The 19,567-nt window shown below is 44.1% G+C and overlaps 1 protein-coding gene across 2 annotated transcripts in view; it reads right to left on the reverse strand.

Moving 5' to 3' along the window:
• The window catches only part of ppp1r21 (protein phosphatase 1, regulatory subunit 21), a 113,844-nt gene that overhangs the window by 91,588 nt on the left and 2,689 nt on the right, over window positions 1-19,567 (reverse strand). For both annotated transcript variants that reach the window (XM_059985694.1, XM_059985693.1), the window contains exon 3: window positions 11,328-11,474. In XM_059985694.1, the coding sequence (XP_059841677.1) occupies window positions 11,328-11,474 (147 nt within the window). The remainder of the gene's footprint in view (window positions 1-11,327; window positions 11,475-19,567) is intronic.

Here is a 19,567-nt window from a genome sequence, read left to right on the forward strand (position 1 = left end):
ACAGGGAATTGTAGACCAGTTAGCCTGACGCCAGTGGTGGGAAAGATGCTGGAGTCAATTATAAAAGAGGAAATTATGACACATTTGGATAGCAGTAGAAGGATCAGTCCAAGTCAGCATGGATGTATGAAGGGAAAATCATGCTTGACTAATCTTCTGGAGTTTTTTGAGGATGTAATTATGAAAATGGACAAGGGAGAGCCAGTGGATGTAGTGTACCTGGACTTCCAGAAAGCTTTTGATAAAGTCCCACATAGGAGATTAGTGGGCAAAATTAGGGGACAGAGTACTGACATGGATTGAAAATTGGCTGGCTGACAGGAAACAAAGAGTAGCGATTAACGGGTCAATTTCGGAATGGCAGGCTGTGACCAGTGGGGTACCGCAAGGTTCGGTGCTGGGACCGCAGCTGTTTACAATATACATTAATGATTTAGATGAAGGGATTAAAAGTAACATTAGCAAACTTGCTGATGACACAAAGCTGGGTGGCAGTGTGAAATGTCAGGAGGATGTTATGAGAATGCAGGGTGACGTGGACAGGTTGGGTGAGTGGGCAAATGTATGGCAGACGCAGTTTAATGCAGATAAATGTGAGGTTATCCACTTTGGTGGCAAGAACAGGAAGGCAGATTACTATCTAAATGGAGTCAAGATAGGAAAAGGGGAAGTACAATGAGATCTAGGTGTTCTTGTACGTCAGTCAATGAGAGCAAGCATGCAAGTACAGCAGGCAGTGAAGAAAGCTAATGGCATGCTGGCCTTCATAACAAGAAGAATTGGGTATAGGAGTAAAGATGTCCTCCTGGAGCTGTACAGGGCCCTGGTGAGACCCCACATGGAGTATTATGTGCAGTTCTGGTCTCCAAATTTGAGGGAGGACATTCTTGCTATTGAGGGAGTGCAGCGTAGGTTCACAAGGTTAATTCCCGGAATGGCGGGACTGTCATATGTTGAAAGATTGGAGCGACTAGGCTTGTATACACTGGAATTTAGAAGGATGCGAGGGGATCTGATTGAAACATAAGATTATTAAGGGATTGGACACGCTGGAGGCAGGAAGCATGTTCCTGCTGATGGGTGAGTCCAGAACTAGAGGCCACAGTTTAAGAATAAGGGGTAGGCCATTTCAAACAGAGATGTGGAAAAACTTTTTCACCCAGAGAGTGGTGGATATGTGAAATGTTCTGCCCCAGAAGGCAGTGGAGGCCAAGTCTCTGGATGCATTCAAGAGAGAGTTAGATAGAGCTCTTATAGATAGCGGGGTCAAGGGATATGGGGAGAGGGCAGGAACGGAGTACTGATTGTGTATGATCAGCCATGATCACAGTGAATGGTGGTGCAGGCTAGAAGGGCCAAATGGCCTACTCCTGCACCTACTGTCTATTGTCTATTGTTAGCAGCTTTTGCCACATGCCTGCAGATTGGAAACGCATTACATGTTTTAGCATTATTTGAGCACTATGGTACAATTCCAGGACCTAGATCAAACTCTCAACAAATTAAAAATTTAGATTCATTCAACCCATTCAGCAATTCTGTCAATTCCTTTTATTTCTCTTTTCACCTTATCATGTCGCCACCAAGAAATAAAAGCAGTCTGGCATTGAGAAAAGGATGCAGTAAGCATTGGATTTACTTGAAATGTCTTGGAATTATGATCCCCAATTCAATGCATAATATCTGAACGTTCAAACATGACTTTATGACTTCAGTTACCTTATTCAAAATCAATTGCAAGCATACATCTGAAAATATTTTTCTATGTTTGTTGAGTAATGTTGATTCTACAACTCTACAAATCTCTGGTGAGACCGCACCATTGTGCGCAGAATTGTGTTCAATTCTGGTCATCTCATTATAGGAAGGATGTGGAAGTTATGGAGAGGGTGCAGAGGAGATTTACCAGGTTGTTGCCAGGTTTGGAGAACAAGTCATATGAAGGGAAGTTATCAGAGCTGGGACTTTTCTCTTTGGAGCGTAGAAGAATGAGAGGGGACTTGATAGAGGTCTACAAGATTATGAGAGGCATTGATAGGGTGGATAGTCAGTACCTGTTTCCCAGGGCACCAATAGCAAGCACAAGAGGGCATATGTACAAAATTAAGGGAGGGAAGTTTAGGGGAGACATCAGGGGTAAGTTTTTTTACACAAAGAATTGTGAGTGCCTGGAATGACTTGCCAGGGATGGTGGTGGAGGCTAAAACATTAAAGGTATTTAAGAACCTCTTGGACAGGCACATGGATGAAAGAAAAATAGAGGGTTATGCAGTAGTGTGGGTTTAGTACTTTTTTTAAGGATTATATGGGTCGGCACAACATGGAGGGCTGAAGGGCCTGTACTGTGCTGTAGTGTTCTATGGTTCTATCCATAAAAAAAGTACCAAAAGGAGTTCAATGTTCCAGGGCAGCCTTGGTAGCTGAAACTTTATATATCATTTATCTCCAGCATACATTTCTGATTGACCTCATCCTGCCTTAGGGTCTCAGCCTGAAACGTTCAATGTACTTTTCTTTTCCCCATAGATGCTACCTGGCCTGCTGAGTTCCTCCAGCATTTTGTGTGTGTTGCTTAAGATTTCCAGCATCTGCAGATTTTCTCCTGTTTGTGACCCATTACATTTCCTTGTTTCAGTACAGAAAGCCATAAAAACAGAAACAACATTTTGAGGCACCTGAAGATTATATAGCTTTTATTTCCTAGCATAATTTATTGAAGTTTGAAAAACTGTCCTCTGGGGAATAGTTTTTGCCACAATACAAAATGACAAGGTAGAACCTCACAAATAAGCCAATGCAATGATAACCAAGTCAGATCTCAAGATGACTGGAAACCAAAAGCCCATGCAGGAAGGTGGGGGGGGGGGGGGAGGAGAAGAATAAACAGGGAATTAATTTGGTTAGGAAAGATTAAGCAGAATGGGCTAATATTCAACTTCAACACAAAAAATCTGATACTTGTGTAAGGGGGTTTCTTATTGGTGTAAGGGTTTCTTTTCTTTTTCTTTGTCACTGCGTATGTTAATCAAAATGGCTTCTTTGTTTTGTTAAAAGTAGGAATGCTCCTCTGTTGTGATAAATGCTTTCTCTCGAAGTTTGTTTGGGTTTAGAATTACCGATAACAAGAATTGTATTCGTTTGTTAACCAATTGGGATTAATGTTATTCTCTCTCTTGGCGCGAGGGGGTGAGAGAGAGAGGACGCAATGCTGTAAACTGGCGACGGAACGGACTGCAAGCAGGGGTCCGAGGCCAGGATTTTCGGTGAGTAGAGGAGACGGGGGTGCTTGGTTGATCACTTCAGGTGGTCCTGAGCTGCGCGTAGAGGAGGTCTGAGGGGATCGAATGGTGGCCAGAAGACTTCGTTAATTGAGCTCCAACAGTTCTGCACAAAGTGGTTTGGACTTCGATAAGTTTTGGCACCTTTTCTTTATTTTCTTTTCCTTCATATATACTGTATCGTTATTAATCACAGTTCTAGTAATCTCTATAAAGTGTAATCATTTAATCACATACGGTGTACTGTCTGTTAGTTGGCAGTGTGGGGACATCACACAGCATCCACACAAGCTGATTACCCAGTTTGGCGGGGACGAAGGCTGCTCCCCCCCAGGCGGAAGCGAGCTGAGCGAGCCTGAGGCATGCCAGGGGGCTACACTTGAGCATGATAGAGGGAACTTATTTGCAGGTGACATTTCAAAATAATTTGAAGGTCACCTCTTGAGCCAATTTTATTTGTTATATATTTAGATAAAATAGTCTCAAAATTTGCAAGTAAAAGTCAGGACTACGCCTACCACCAATCCAGGCATTTATGGAGGATTTAACCATCCTGACAACTGCCATCTCATGCACCTATTTGGTTGCTTGAGAAGCTCCATTCAAACATCAAATAGGCCCAAATTACAATTAAAACAAAGTAGTCTCAGAGCATTTCTGTAGTCAAGGGAAGGCTAGTCAACTACAAGTTCCATGTGGATAGGAAAGTAACTCTTAGTGTGTAAGAAATGCCAGTTAAAAGCTTGGGGCATTGATACAATGTAAACCTCAGTGATACAAAACAAGTGAAATTGCTAACAGAAGAAATCAAAGGGCTTAAAGACATCGATAAGACCTTGCTGCCAGGAAACATTAAGCTCTGGTGCCTTCAGTTTGGATTGCTCCTCTGGTGTTGTAGCCACTGATTCTATATGAAGTCCCCGTCACTCATGTTGGAAAGCTAGAGAGGACAGTTAGTTCCTTTATTAAGAAGTGGATGGGCCTACGAAGATTGCTAAAGAACATCTAACTGTATGGCAAAGGAGCCCTTGAGTTGCCTGTCACGGGGCTGACTGAAGAGTTCAAATGTGTCAAGATGAGGCTTGAGATGACTCTCTTGGAGTCTTGTGATAGTGTTGTCCAGGACACTGCACCCAGGACCTTAACAGGGAGAAAGCAGTGTCCAGCAAAGTCAGTAAAGCATGTAAAAAGAGCACTCAGGTCTTCAGACATGGTGGGCCAAGTGCAATCTGGAAGAGGGAGCCTTGGCACAGGCTCAAATAGGCGCATTTGGCAAAAGGCAACAACACAAAAGCAAAGGCGAGCTATGGTGGTGGAAAAAGTACAGCAACAGGAGCAGCAGATGAGGAATCTCAGGTAAATCAGAACAGTGTCGACTTCCGGTAAGATGGGGATTGTTTAGCTGCTCTGAACTTTTGCTCCGTCATTCTCTCTATCTTTGCACTATTTGTCTCCATTCTTAAACCTTAGTTAGGTATTTTATTAGGTTTCTTTTACTTGCCTGCGAACACATCTATTTTATAATGGCTACCAAAAGTACTAAAACCCGGAAAAAGGAAACTTCTACGGCTTTGCCGGCTGACATTCTCGCTGCTTTGGAACAGCATCGACAAGATATTTTAAAGGAATTTAGAACTTCTTTCAACCAGCTGGATGTCAAATTGGATCAGATCAATGCTAGAGTGGACGAACATGCTGAACATTTATCTCGCATTGACTCAACTTCTGAAAATTTAAAACGCCATGTTCAATTTCTCGAAACTCTCTGTTCCAGCCTAGAGGAGAAGAATTGTAAACTTTTTTCCAAAATGGTGGATCTTGAAAACTGGAGCAGACGTTGCAATCTACGAATTCTTGGTTTGCCAGAGGCCACCGAACAGGGCTCTCCCGTGAAATTTTTCTCCGATTTCCTCTGTGAGATTTTTGGGAAAGAATTTCTTCCGACTCCACCTGAGCTTGAAAGGGCACACAGAATCTACATTCCCTGTGCAATTCTGGGCTCCCGCCCACGGCCAGTAATTTTGTGCTGTTTTCATACCAGGTGAAAAACCATTTGATTATGGAGGCACGCCGCAGAGGTACTTTGCTGCTTTTCAAAATAAAGTCATTTGTTTTGTGGAGGATTTTGCCCCCCAGGTTCTGAAGATGCGTGCTGAGTTTAACGGTGTAATGAAAGTGCTTTTTGATTGCGGACTCAGACCCTCCCTTCGAAACCCAGCTGATCTTCGAATTACGCTTACTACTGGAGAATATAAGTGGTTTAAATCAGTGAAGGAGGCTGAGGTATTTGTTGGAAGTCTCTCGGTCATCCCTTCTCCTTCGGAACCCGGTCTGACCTTTTAAAATTGGTGGATAAGTACCTCTTGTAGTAAAGCTATTTTTTCCGGACTCAGACTTTACATGAATAATTCAGACATTATCTATTGAAACTCTAAGGGCTGTAGACAATCTCTCCCTGGACTTGGTGCGTTTTTCTTAAATAGATAATCCAAGTTTAATGTTTCCCTGCGGACGTTTAGATTGTACTTGTGTAATCTATTTTATTCTTGTATAACTTTATTTATAGAGATCTAAAATTGACTATCTTGTTTTGGAGGTTTGGAGTTTTTATTGAAGGCCTCCCTGTTGGTTGATTCATAGTTTAAGTTTTGCTTTTTTTTTCTGTAAATGGTTGATAAGTACTCTCTTCGAATCTATAATTTCCCCCTTTTCTCACTCCATTTTTTTTTCTTTTAATCTTCTATAATTTTTCGCGGGTAGCTTAGTTTTGGTTCTCTTCTGATTTTCTTTGTATTAAGTTTTATATTTCTGCTGAAGTTGTCCCTATTTGTAATTATGTTTTCTAGTGCATAAACTAGTTACCATTTGATACAGGATTTATACAGAACTGTTGTTAACAACACAGAACTGGAAGCCATACTTGGGTTAATTTTTTTGGTAGAGCTAGCTGCTTTTTTTTGGTAGCCGTATAGTTTTGGGTTGCGAGGGTGGGGTGGGTTCTCCAGTTCCAACACTACTCACTGTTTCTTTTGCCTTCCTTTGTTACAGGACATGTTTCTGTGGGGGGACGTCATGTGATGACGTAGGATCGAGACGCTGGAACCCAGCTCTCCCATAAAAAAATCAATAAATTAATGTTTAAGTGAAGAAAAGTTAGTCAATACTTTGTAAAAGTTACTTATAAACTACTCCGGATTGCCTTAATTTATGCCTCACAAACAGAAGATGAAGAAAATTACTACCGTGAAGACAACACAAGTTGGAACAGAATCAAGGCCCACTTCTGCCAAAGAACCGCGGGCTCAGGTACATTTCACTTCCGGCGATACAGAACAGGAAACTGCGGCAACATCGATCAGAAGAAGACCAACGAGAACTGCGCAAACGTGAAGAAAGGAGCATGCGCAAACAAGAGCAACCAGAACTACAAATCCCAGTTACGACTGAAACCGAAAGTGAAAATGAATCTGAGGGAGAGTCAGATTCTCTGGAAAAATCAGACGAAGATGGAGGTAAAAGTTTTTCTGGAAATATAGAAAAGACTTTGATGCAAATAATGTGTAAATTAGGCGCATTAAAAGTAATCAAAAGAAAAATGACAAATATGGAGATGATGTTTGATAAAATGACAAAAAGACAGGAAAAAATGGAAAAGAGAATTATAGATTTGGAAACGACAACGGAAGACATAGTTGAAAGAATGAATAAAATGGAAAATGATACTACTGCCTGGACATCAGAAAGAAAACAATTTATGAAAAAAATTGATAAGCTAGAAAATTTTAGTAGATGAAACAATATTAAAATTGTTGGACTTAAAGAAGATATAGAAGGAGAAGATCCAATAAATTTTTTTCAAAAATGGATCCCTGAAAAATTGGAAATGGAAGGAGAAACTCTAATTGAGATTGAAAGGGCTCATAGAGCCTTAAGGTTAAGACCTCAAGCTGATCAAAATCCACAATCAATTTTGATAAAATGCTTAAGATACTAAGATAAAGAAAAGATCCTGAAGGCGGCTGCCCAATGTGCCAAAAAGAGAAATGGGCCATTGATGATAGCAGGGAAGGCAGTTCTTTTTTATCCTGATATAAGTTATAACCTTTTGAAGAGAAAGAAGGAATTTAACCCAGTGAAAAAAGTCTTATGGGAAAAGGGTTATAAATTTATAATGAGTCACCTAGCAACGCTGTTAATTTTTTTGGAGGAGGGAAAAAGAAGATTTTTTACCGATTATCGAGAAGCGGAGGAGTTTGCACAAAAACTTCCAGTTATTCACTAATTTCACATAGAGACTTCCAAGCGTAATGGAATAAAGATGAAGATAGAGACAGTGAACAGAAGTGACGGACATTTAAGGATGATACAGAGGAGGAAAGCAAAATTTCAGAAATACTAATTGAGAATAGTATTTTTTTTCTTCTTTTATATATATACTTTTTTATGTTGCCGGGGGGGGGGGGGCTGGGGAGCTTTGGATCGGTTACTGCGGGATTCACGTGTGTAATCATGGCGATCGCCATGACCCGTACAACAGAGGGGGGTAATGTTGGGTTCCTTTTTTTTCCACAACATTAGTGGGGGGGGGGGGGTGTATTTTGCTTTTTTCTTTATACTCTATTTTTCTTCTATCTTTCTGCCTGGATGATCAGTGGAGACACACATAGCAACATGGAGAATTTTAAAAAGATTTCCCAAGATACCATGAAAGTTGAAAGATCAGGTATTATTATAGATTGGAGTAACATAATTAAAAATAATGACTAATTTACTGAATTTTTAAAGTTTTAATGTTATTTGGCGCCCTTATTTACAAAAGACAGGATTAAATATATAGGTGCTCCGAAGATGAAATAATTGGTTATTTGGGGAAAGAAATAAATATATATACTAAAGTTATTAAGAACTCCATGGAGCATGTGGGGATCTTCCGATATCCAGGCACTCTTTCTTTTTTTTCCTTTCTTTTCCTTTTTTTTAATATAGGGATGTTAGGGTGGAGGGAATATATATATTTTTTCATATATTTTCTTTTATTTCTGTAATTATTTGAAAACTCAATAAAAAAAGTTTTTTTTAAAAAAAGGACGTTTCTGTTTTGATTCTACGAATCTATGTTTACATTTTTGCTCCCAGACTGTTATTGTACTGCTTTACTTTTTATATGCCTGCTGCCTTCTATGCACTAACAATTGATAATGGTTAATACACTTAAATTTGTGAGCTGGAATGTAAAGGGATTGAATCTTTCAGTCCCTTGCTTTCAGATCCTTTTTGTTTGGTAGTAGGCATTAATATCTTCTGTTGCTAAATGTATTTACAGTTTTGGGAGCATGATTGTCCTGATTTATATTCTCTATATTGTGTTGTGGTTGGTCTGGAGTTTTTTTTTTGTTGCGGGGCTTGGGGAGGATACTAATTTTACATGTCTTCAATTTGGGTGCTTTCTCAATTATCTTTCTTTGTATCATATTATTATTGTATGTTTATTTTTGCACTGTACTGTATCAATGTTCTTCATTTTGATCTGGGTTTTTTTTATCTGTAACTATGTAGAAAATGTATAAAAAAACTAATAAAAAAAAAGAACAGTGTCTCAGGCAAAACGGACAGTGGACAAGGTGGAAAAACATTGAGGAAAAAATTCAGCTGGAAAGACTTGTGGGAAAAGAAAGGAAGAAAGATTAGTTTACAAGAGCTGTTAATGATGTTCTCCCAACTCCCAAAAATCTGAACCAGTGGTTCAGTGAAGACTCAGCTTGTCCACTCCGTGGAAGATCAGCACATCCGCTCATCTTGCAAAGTAAGCCTCACTCAAGGACGATGCACATGGAAGCACAAATGGGTCCTCAGACACTTGGCATCCATTGTGGAGAAGCAAAGGTTGAATAACAATGCTAAGCCTCATATGACTGGAACAACCACCATCCCCTTTCTCCGGCAAGGACAAACAGTTCCACCCTCAGCAACGTGGTTGGTGTCAGGAATACTGGAGCCTGCTCATGACTGGGAACATGGCTGTTGACCTTGACAAAAGGTTAATATTTCTCCCGGAGATAGCCACTACTGCCCTGAGACCAGATTTGGTTTTGTGGTCCAGCAGTCTGAAGGCTGTAGTAAGTTTAGAGCTCATAGTACCCTGAGAAGATGCAGTCTGCAAGGTGTTTGAGTGGAAACATGCAAGATATGCTGAGCTGCCCACAGGGGCTAAGCTGCAGATATTCCCAGTAGAGGGTGGAAATATCTGTGGCTACTTCCATGGTCGGAATGCTGAAGGGCTTGGGTGTCTGAGGCCAGGACAGCAGCAAGCTATAAAAGAATTCTCAGAAGTAGCCAAGGAAAGCAACCACTGGTTATGGATGAAGAGGAGTGACGGCAGCTGGGCCCTGAAATGTCCCATTGTGGCCAGGTATGAAGGGGGGTGAACCTGGGATGCTGGATCTCACTGTCGAGCCCTATGGAGATGTAGTGATGGAATCGTTGGAACATCTGAGAGGGGTTCCTACCTGATGGCCCCTGGGAAGCATCTGCTACCCACCAAGCACTCTGAAAATCTCTATGCTATGACCCGAGTTAGGACCTGCTAATTAAAGGGATTGAGACAACTAACCTAATGAGCTAGAACCCCATCTATAGTTTCATTCACAACTCCAAAACACCGAACCACATTGTAACAAAGTAATGCAACAATTTTGGCAACAGCAAGATTACACACAGCACACAAATAATTTGGTACAAAGAATATCAGCAAATGCTGGGTATACTCAACAGATTGAGGGGGGGGGGAAGAGGAAGAAGAAGAAGAGAGGGGGGGAGGGGGAGGGGGAGGGGGAGGGAGAGGGGGAGGGAGAGGGAGAGGGAGAGGGAGAGAGAGAGAGAGAGACACACACACAATACAGGTGGCCCCCATTTTTCGAATGTTCATTTTATGACAGCTCACTGTTACGAAAGACCTACATTTGTACCTTTTTTCGCTAACCAAAGAGGATTATACAATATTTCTACTTTATATAGGCTGCATATTTATCATATCATTCTTGCTTTTACTATATGCTACTGTTACTTCAGCTTTTACGTGTTATTTGGTAGGTTATCTTTTGGGTCTGGGAACGCTCAAAAATTTTTCCCATATAAATTAATGGTAATTGCTGTACGTTCTACCTTCGGACAGCGGGGCAAACCTGTATTTCAGGAAATGATCTTGATTCAGAAAGCCACTGACTAGAAACATTTAACATTTCTTTCGCTACAGGCACAATTTGAACTGTTGAGCATTTCCAGTATTTGCCTATAATTTCAGACTTACAACATTATCCTGTAAAGATTATAGTTTTTGGTTGAAGAACAAAATATCACACAGAACAAGGCAGATCTCATAGATCATCTTAGTGTGATGCTTGCATGTTAACATGAAATCACTTAACAAAAGCAGATATATTCTACACATATTCACCAAGATAATTCCAGTTTTAGGAAACTAAAATAATGACTCTTCTGATACAGCGATTAGTTTCACGGGGCATGAGAATGCCAAGATTTAATATAGTTGAGCAATAAAGAGTTCTTGCAATACAAGTAGGCAAGAAGAGATGGGAAAAATGTTTTTTTTTTATGTAGGAGGATTGTGGAACATGGAATATTTCAGCAGAAAGAGTATATAAACAGAAGATTCTTTCAAGGGAAGATTCAAATTATTTTAAAATCAGAGATACATGACTGTGAAGAGGGTAGGGCACATTCAATATTACACGTTTGAGAAAACTATCTTTATTTTCAAGCTGTTAAATTCTATAGATTCATGGTTTATAGTTAGTCTCATTTCCATTAATCCTCATGTCAATTCAATTCAACTGTCTGCTCAATTCAACTGCTTTTATTCACAAACTTGAAAAACTTTCCAAAAGTATACAGCAAGATAAAAATCTCAACTAATGTATGAAAAATAAATGTGGGAACAAAAGATAACAATATGCTTATGCATTTACCTTCTGGGTTCAAAAAATCAATCATCTTTAAAGACAGGTTCTTTGCATATTTCGTAGTATTTACCTTGCTCTTCTTCCCTTTGGCCTCAGAGGTCAACAGTTCCTCTTGAAGTAGCTCAACACGCTTTGCCAGCTGCTGATTTCGGAATGTCAGACTGTCCATTTCCTGCTGCAACTTCCTAACACTTTGATCCTTCATTTTCAGCTCCTCCTGTTACAGGGAAAATCTTTGTTTTAAATTAATTTCTATAACACAAAAACATTGGAGGAAAAAAAAATTATTCTCATCCAGCTACTCCTAGACGAAACTTAGAATTATTTAAGTAAAGATTTAATTAAATAATGCCTAGAGAGGGCATTTTCAGCAGAAGGCTTTTCTAAATTAGCTCAAACTAAGAAAGTCACCCTAACAACGGTGGCGATAACTTAACATTTATTGAGCAGCTTTACCACTGTAAAAACATCACCAGACACTTTACAGGAACATTAGTAAAAACTGAGGTTGAACAAGAGGAGTATTTAGGAAGTTAACCAAAAACTTGTAGAAAATTAGCTTTTCTTTAAAAAAAATCTTCAAAGAGAGAAAGCATAAAGAGGCTTGCATTCCATATACCACCTCTGAAAACACGGTTATCAAAATGCTTTACAACCAATGATGCTGTCACTGTTGCCCAGCTAAAAATGTGTCAGGGAATTTGTGCAAAACAGTCTTCCACAAACGGTAATGCAAGTTGTAATAAGATAGATGTTGATTCCAGTGCTTGATGTATTAATACCAGGGACATTAACTAACTTGTGGCATGTGGCCAAGTGGTTAAGGCGCTGGACTAGCAATCTGAAGGTTGTGAGTTCAAGCCCCAGCCAAGGCAGCGTGTTGTGAGCAAGGTACTTAACCACACATTGTTCCAGTCCACCCAGCTGAAAATGGGTACCGGCAAAATGTTGGGGGTTAACCTCATGATAGACTGGCCCCCTATCCAGGGCGGTGGGAGGTGGGGGAGCCTCATACTCTCAGTCTCTTTACCGGGACAGACTTTAACATCAACTAATTTGGCTACAGAAACCTATTAAAGTGAACTGAAGTGCTTGAAGAGACTGTGGGATGTTCATAGTTCAAAATTTCAAAGATATATGTCACAATATACGGAGATTCATTTTCCTGTAGTAAATACAAAGAAACACATTAGAATCAATGAAAAACTGAATACAAAGGAGGCAAACAACTAATGTGCAAAAGACAACAATACAAATACAAAAAGAAAACAAATTAATAATCAATAATAAGCATTAAATATCAAGAACATGAGAGAAGTCCTTGAAAGTGAGTCCATAGGCTGTGAATAGTTCAGTGCTGCGATGACTGAAGTTATCCCTTCCACATCCAACACTTCCTTAGTTTGTGAAGATTCGGCATGAGATCTAATTTATGTAGATGTGTGATTAGAGTATATTACCTGACTGCATCATGGCCTGGCATGGAACACCAATTCCCTTGAATGGAAAAGCCTACAAAAAGTAGTTGATATGGTCCGCTCCATCTAGGGTAAAGTACTCCCCACCATTGAGTACATCTAAATTGAGTGCTGTCACAGGAAAGCAGCATCCATCATCAGGGTCACCCACCATCCAGGTCATGCTCTCTTCTCACTGCTGCCATCACAAAGGTGGTTCCAAGAGCCTCAGATTTATACTACCATGTGCAGGAACAGTTATTACCCCTCAACCATCAGGCTATTGAACCAGTAGGACAACTTCATGTGCCCCATCACTGATTTGTTCCCAGAACTTATGGACTCACTCTTCTTCTCATGTTCTTGATATTTATTGCTTATGTATTATTATTTATTTTTCTCCTTTTGTATTTACTCAGTTTATCTTTTGCACACTGGTTGCTTATTTGCTGGGTGCAGTCTTTCACTGACTTTATCAAGGTTCTTGGATTTACAGAGTATGGCCACAAGGAAACAAATGCCAGGATTGTGTATGGTGATGTATATATACTTTGGTAATAAGTTTGCTTTAAACTTTGAACTTTTCATTTATGAGTCTGATAACTGAGTGGTAATAACTGTTCCTGAACCTGGTTGTGTGGATCTTGAGGCTCCTCTAACTACTTTCCGACGGCAGCAGCGAGAAGGGAGCTTGACCTAGATAGTGAATTCTGCTGTTCTCTGACAGTACTGTGGCGACCCATTTCCTGGCACATCCGAACCGACTCACAATTAGATAGCCTATGGGGGTTTGCGAGCACAGAGCTTTGGAGCCTCTGCGCCACGGGAGGCAGGTTGAGGGAGGCTTAAAAGTGAGGCTGAAGATTTCGAATAAAGTTTTTTCCTTCGACTGCAGTTACCGACTCCGTGTCGTAATTTTAGCGCTGCGTGTAGCACACCGCTACAATTGGTGACCCCGACAGTCCAAACGATTTTTGGACCAGAAATGACCGACGCCGCCTCTGTTCATGCGGTTTCGTTGAAACTGCCGGGTTTCTGGACACAGCGCCCGAACCTATGGTTCCAGCAAGCCGAAGCCCAATTCCACGTTCGCCAGATCACCTCAGAAGACACCCGCTACTACTACGTGGTGAGCTCCCTTGACCAGGACACAGCGGCCCAGGTCGCGGAGTTCGTACAGTTGCCCCCGGCAGACGGCAAGTACACGGAATTCAAAGCCCTGCTCCTCAGGACTTTCGGACTCTCACGGCGCGAGCGGGCTGCCCGTTTACTGCACCTGGATGGCTTGGGCGACAGACCTCCATCGGCTTTAATGAATGAGATGTTGTCTCTCGCCGACGGACACACACCCTGCCTCATGTTTGAGCAGGCATTCCTGGAGCAGCTGCCCGAGGACATACGCCTGCTGCTGTCCGACGCGGATTTCAGTGACCCCCGGAAGGTGGCAGCCCGGGCGGACTTGCTGTGGAACGCCAAAAAGGTGAGCGGGGCATCCATCGCACAGATCTCCCAGCCACGCTCCCGGCAGCAAACCAGTCCAGGCCCGGCCGCAGAGCCCGCCAACCCCCGGCCCAATGAACACTGGTGCTTCTACCACCAGCGGTGGGGCGCAGAAGCCCGCCGTTGTCGCCCGCCCTGCAAGTTCCCGGGAAACGCCAGGGCCAGCCGCCGCTGATGGCTACGGCGGCTGGCCATCGGGATAGCCTCCTGTATGTGTGGGATAGAAGGTCGGGACGCCAGTTTTTGGTCGATACTGGGGCTGAGATCAGCGTTTTACCTCCGACGAGTTACGACACCCGCAGCAGGGCACCGGGTCCCCCCCTGAGGGCCGTGAATGGCAGCACAGTAAGGACCTATGGCACCCGTCAGGTGCAGCTACAGTTCGGCTCCAGCCAGTTCACGTGGGACTTCACACTGGCCGCCGTAGCCCAACCGCTTCTGGGTGCGGATTTTTTGCGGGCTCACAGCCTACTGGTCGACCTACCCAGGAAGAGACTGGTACACGCCGAGACCTTTCAGACATTCTCCCTGGGTACAGCCCAGTTGCCAGCCCCTCACCTCGGCTCCATCACGCTGTCCGACAACGACTTCACCAGGGTCCTGGCGGATTTCCCATCAGTTCTGGCACCGCAGTTCACAGCGGCCATGCCCAGGCACGGCGTACAGCACCACATCCCGACCCAGGGACCACCCCTCCACGCCCGCACTCGGCAGCTTCCCCCGGACAAGCTCCGACTGGCGAAGGAGGAGTTCCTGAGGATGGAGGAATTGGGGATCATCCGGCGGTCCGACAGCCCATGGGCCTCCCCCCTGCACATGGTGCCCAAAGCGACGGGGGGGGCTGGAGACCGTGCGGCGACTACCGCAGGCTGAACGAGGCTACCACACCGGACCGCTACCCTGTGCCGCACATTCAGGACTTTGCAGCAAACCTGCACGGCGCACGGATCTTCTCCAAGGTAGACCTCGTCCGAGGGTACCATCAAATCCCGATGCATGCTGACGACGTCCCCAAAACGGCTCTCAGCACCCCGTTTGGCCTTTTCGAGTTCCTCCGCATGCCATTCGGCCTGAAGAATGCCGCACAGACGTTCCAGCGGTTAATGGACGCGGTGGGACGGGACCTGGACTTCGCGTTCATCTATTTGGATGACATCCTCATAGCCAGCAGCAGTCATCAGGAGCATCTGTCCCACCTCCGTCAACTCTGCGCCCGACTGAGTGAGTACGGTCTTACAATCAACCCCGCCAAATGCCAGTTCGGACTCGATACCATTGACTTCCTGGGCCACAGGATTACTAAAGACGGGGCAACCCCTCTGCCCGCTAAGGTAGATGCGGTCCGCCTCTTTCCCCGACCCACCACGATCAAAGGCCTTCAGGAATTCGTAGGTATGGTCAATTTCTACCGCCGCTTCCTCCCTTCAGCTGCCCGGATCATGCGCCCCCTGTTCGCCCTGATGTCGGGTCCGAGCAAGGACATTACCTGGGACGAGGAGTCCGCCGCCACTTTCGTTCAAACGAAGGAAGCTTTGGCGAACGCCGCAATGCTAGTACATCCCAGAATGGACGCCCCTACCGCCCTCACAGTGGACACATCAAACACGGCAGTCGGTGGGGTGCTGGAGCAACTCATCACAGGTCGCTGGCAACCCCTGGCGTTTTTCTGCAAACACCTGCGACCACCCGAGCTCAAATACAGTGCTTTCGACCGGGAACTGTTGGCGCTCTACCTGGCAATCCGGCATTTCAGGTACTTCCTAGAAGGTCGGCCCTTCACCGCGTTCACAAACCACAAACCGCTTACCTTTGCGTTTACGAAAGCGTCCGACCCCTGGTCGTCCCGCCAGCAACGCCACCTGTCCTACATCTCTGAATACACGACGGACGTCCGGCACGTCTCGGGTAAGGACAATGTCGTGGCGGATGCGCTCTCTTGCCCTACCGTTCATGCCCTTTCCCAAGGGGTAGACTTTGAGGCACTGGCAGAGGCGCAGCAGGCGGATGAGGAGATTCCGAGTTACAGAACCGCAGTCTCCGGTTTGCAGCTCCAGGACCTCCCCGTGGGCCCAGGTGAGAGGACCCTACTCTGTGACGTCGCCACCGGCCAGCCCCGCCCCGTCGTCCCGACAGCCTGGTGGCGCCGCGTTTTCGACTCCATTCATAACTTGGCGCATCCCTCCATCCGGACAACTGTCCAGATGGTTTCCAGCAGGTTCGATTGGCACGGACTCTGCAAACAGGTCAGTGAATGGGCCAAAACGTGCATGCACTGCCAGACGGCCAAGGTGCAGCGGCACACCAAAGCCCCACCGCAGCAGTTCCATCCCGCCCACCGGCGTTTTGACCACATTCATGTGGATATTGTGGGCCCCCTGCCAGTGTCGCGCAGAGCGCAGCACCTCCTGACTATTGTGGACCAGTTCACAAGATGGCCAGAGGCGGTCCCGCTCACCGACACCACCTCCGAATCTTGCGCCCGAGCCCTGATCGCCACCTGGATATCTCGCTTTGGTGTACCAGCCCACATTACCTCCGACAGAGGCGCCCAGTTCACCTCCAGCCTGTGGTCAGCTATGGCCAGCCTTTTGGGGACTCAGCTGCACCACACCACTGCCTACCACCCACAGTCGAACGGGCTAGTGGAGCGTTTCCACCGTCACCTGAAGTCGGCCCTCATGGCCCGCCTGCGAGGAGCCAACTGGGTGAACGAGCTTCCCTGGGTCCTACTCGGCATCCGCACAGCGCCCAAGGACGACCTGCACGCCTTGTCGGCCGAGTTGGTATACGGCGCGCCCCTGGTCGTCCCCGGGGAGTTCCTACCAGCCCCAAGGGGGCAAGAGGAAGATCCCGCAGCAGTCCTGGGCAGACTACGCGAGAAGCTCGGTAACCTGGCCCCCATGCCCACTTCACAGCATGGGCGGCACCCGACCTGCGTACCCAAAGACCTACAGAACTGTAAGTTTGTGTTTGTACGAAGGGGCGGGCATCGGCCACCGCTGCAGCAGCCATACGAGAGGCTGTTTATGGTGCTCCGGAACAACGGGTCCACGTTCGTGCTGGACGTTGGGGGGAAAGAGGAGGTTTTCACGGTGGACCGCCTCAAACCGGCCCATGTGGACCTGGCGCATCCGGCCGAGTTTTCGGCACCTCGGCACAGAGGCCAACCTCCCAAGCAGGTTCTGGCCCAGACTGTGGACATTGGGGGGTGTATCGCCAGTTCTGGGAGGGGGGGTTATGTGGCGACCCATTTCCTGGCACATCCGAACCGACTCACAATTAGATAGCCTACGGGGGGTTGCGAGCACAGAGCTTTGGAGCCTCTGCGCCACGGGAGGCAGGTTGAGGGAGGCTTAAAAGTGAGGCTGAAGATTTTGAATAAAGTTTTTTCCTTCGACTGCAGTTACCGACTCCGTGTCGTAATTTTAGCGCTGCGTGTAGCACACCGCTACAGTACTCCTTGTAGACGTGCTCAACGGCAGGGAGGGCTTTATCCATGATGGACTGGGCTGTACCTACTCCTTTTTGTTGGCTTTTCTGTTCAAGGGCATTGGTGGTTCCATACCAGGCAGTGATGCAACCAATCTGTATACTCTCCACTGCACATCTATAAAAATTTTCAAAGATTTAGATGACATGCTGAATCTTCACAAATCTCAAAGCAATGGCATTACATGAAATAATAATGAAGAAAACAATGTGGATGAGAAAACTGAAGCAATTTTCAATCCTGTGCTAATATTAGTCAGCAAGCAATAGGGTAATAGTCATATAAAATCTTTTTATCTAAAGATTGCTTTAAAATCATATCAAATTCTGTTGCCTAACTCAATTCAGAAACAAGTGAACAGCCAGGAAGTTGTTAGAATACACGGGTCAAGAGATAATATTCAATAACAAGTCGTATTCAATAACAAATAACAGATGATAGCAAGTATCCCAATACAGCAGAGTGAAAACAATCACTTGAACGATTGCACAGATAAATAATGGAAGCTGCTCTTAGGATCATGAAGAGCTCCCGGTTGGAAACAGTTTTAGACAGTTGCTTGGGAAGGGGATGGTGGCAAGGTAGAGTTTGCATTTAGGGAAGGAAGTCAACAGCTTCCTCGTGTCAAGTTGAATGTCTAGTACTACATTTTAGCCAAGCTGATATAAGAATTTAGTGGAAGGGGTACGAGTGACTTAGTGATTAAGAAGCAGCTTACACTGTCCAAGAGCAGCTGAGTGATACGCAATAAGCAGAGAACTTAGGGATGGAGGAGCTGTACTGTTACAAGTGATTCTGTAGTCACATCTGGTAAGATATGAAAGAGACCATGCAAGTGATGGCAAAAATGAGAATGCCCCATCATCTTCGTTCTATCACAATAAAAAAGATGGAGGGTGTTTAGTGACAGCAGGTTTTGAGGGAGATTTAATTGGATACTTGATTGAAAGGACAGAATTTCTAAAGGAGACCCAATACAAGTAACAATGCAGTTATGTTAAGGGATGAAAAGCTGGGTGTCAATAATTGCATGAGAATAAGTGTCAGAAGCAGGAAGCTGGTCTCTCGGGCAGGTAAGCTTACACAAAAATAAGGAGAGATAAGAGGAAAACAAACGAACAAGAGAACAATCTTAGAAAACATTTGGCTCGCTGAGTTGTGAGAAGAGAAGGAACTAAAGCAATTTAACTGCTATTTTCAATCTCAGTGACTATGTTCAGGAAGTGAACTGTGCATCAATGGTGCTCTAAATGCAAATTCTCAATCTTAAATATATGATTAGTAGAAAATAAAGACAAAAACTCAAGAAAATGAAATAAAAAATCAGATTGTGCTATCCAGAATTACAATTAGTGGTCTCTTCATATTACAACTACAAGGTCAAGATGAGAAGGCTCACTCTCCTGCCTAAATCATCCCAAACTCCAGTGACTTGGATTGAACAGTGGATATAGTTTTCTGTCAGCTTCCTGAAAGTTCTGATACTGGTGAAGTCATACGCTGGGCATTTGCAGCTATAAAAGTTATGGGTAATAATTAATAACTTTTAAATACCTCCACCAGAGACAGTTGAAAATATTTCAATACAAACTTCTTACAAGTAAAAATATGTAATTAAAAAATTTTAAATTAAAGAAACATAATTAGAAAAAGAATTTTCCTTCCTCATTGCCACCAAATCTGCACAATAAAATCAATAGGTCTCAGGTTACCATCTGAGCTAATGTGATATAGGCATTGAAAAGCAAATTTTCAGAATCTAAGAGGGCTCCAAACCATCAAAGGTTTGAGACAAATACCTGACAACACATTTGTGGAACTTCCACACTTGCTGCCCCATAAAAAAGTTAAAATCTAGACATT

Source organism: Hypanus sabinus, chromosome 12, assembly GCF_030144855.1.
Source record: "Hypanus sabinus isolate sHypSab1 chromosome 12, sHypSab1.hap1, whole genome shotgun sequence".
Taxonomy (NCBI): domain Eukaryota; kingdom Metazoa; phylum Chordata; class Chondrichthyes; order Myliobatiformes; family Dasyatidae; genus Hypanus; species Hypanus sabinus.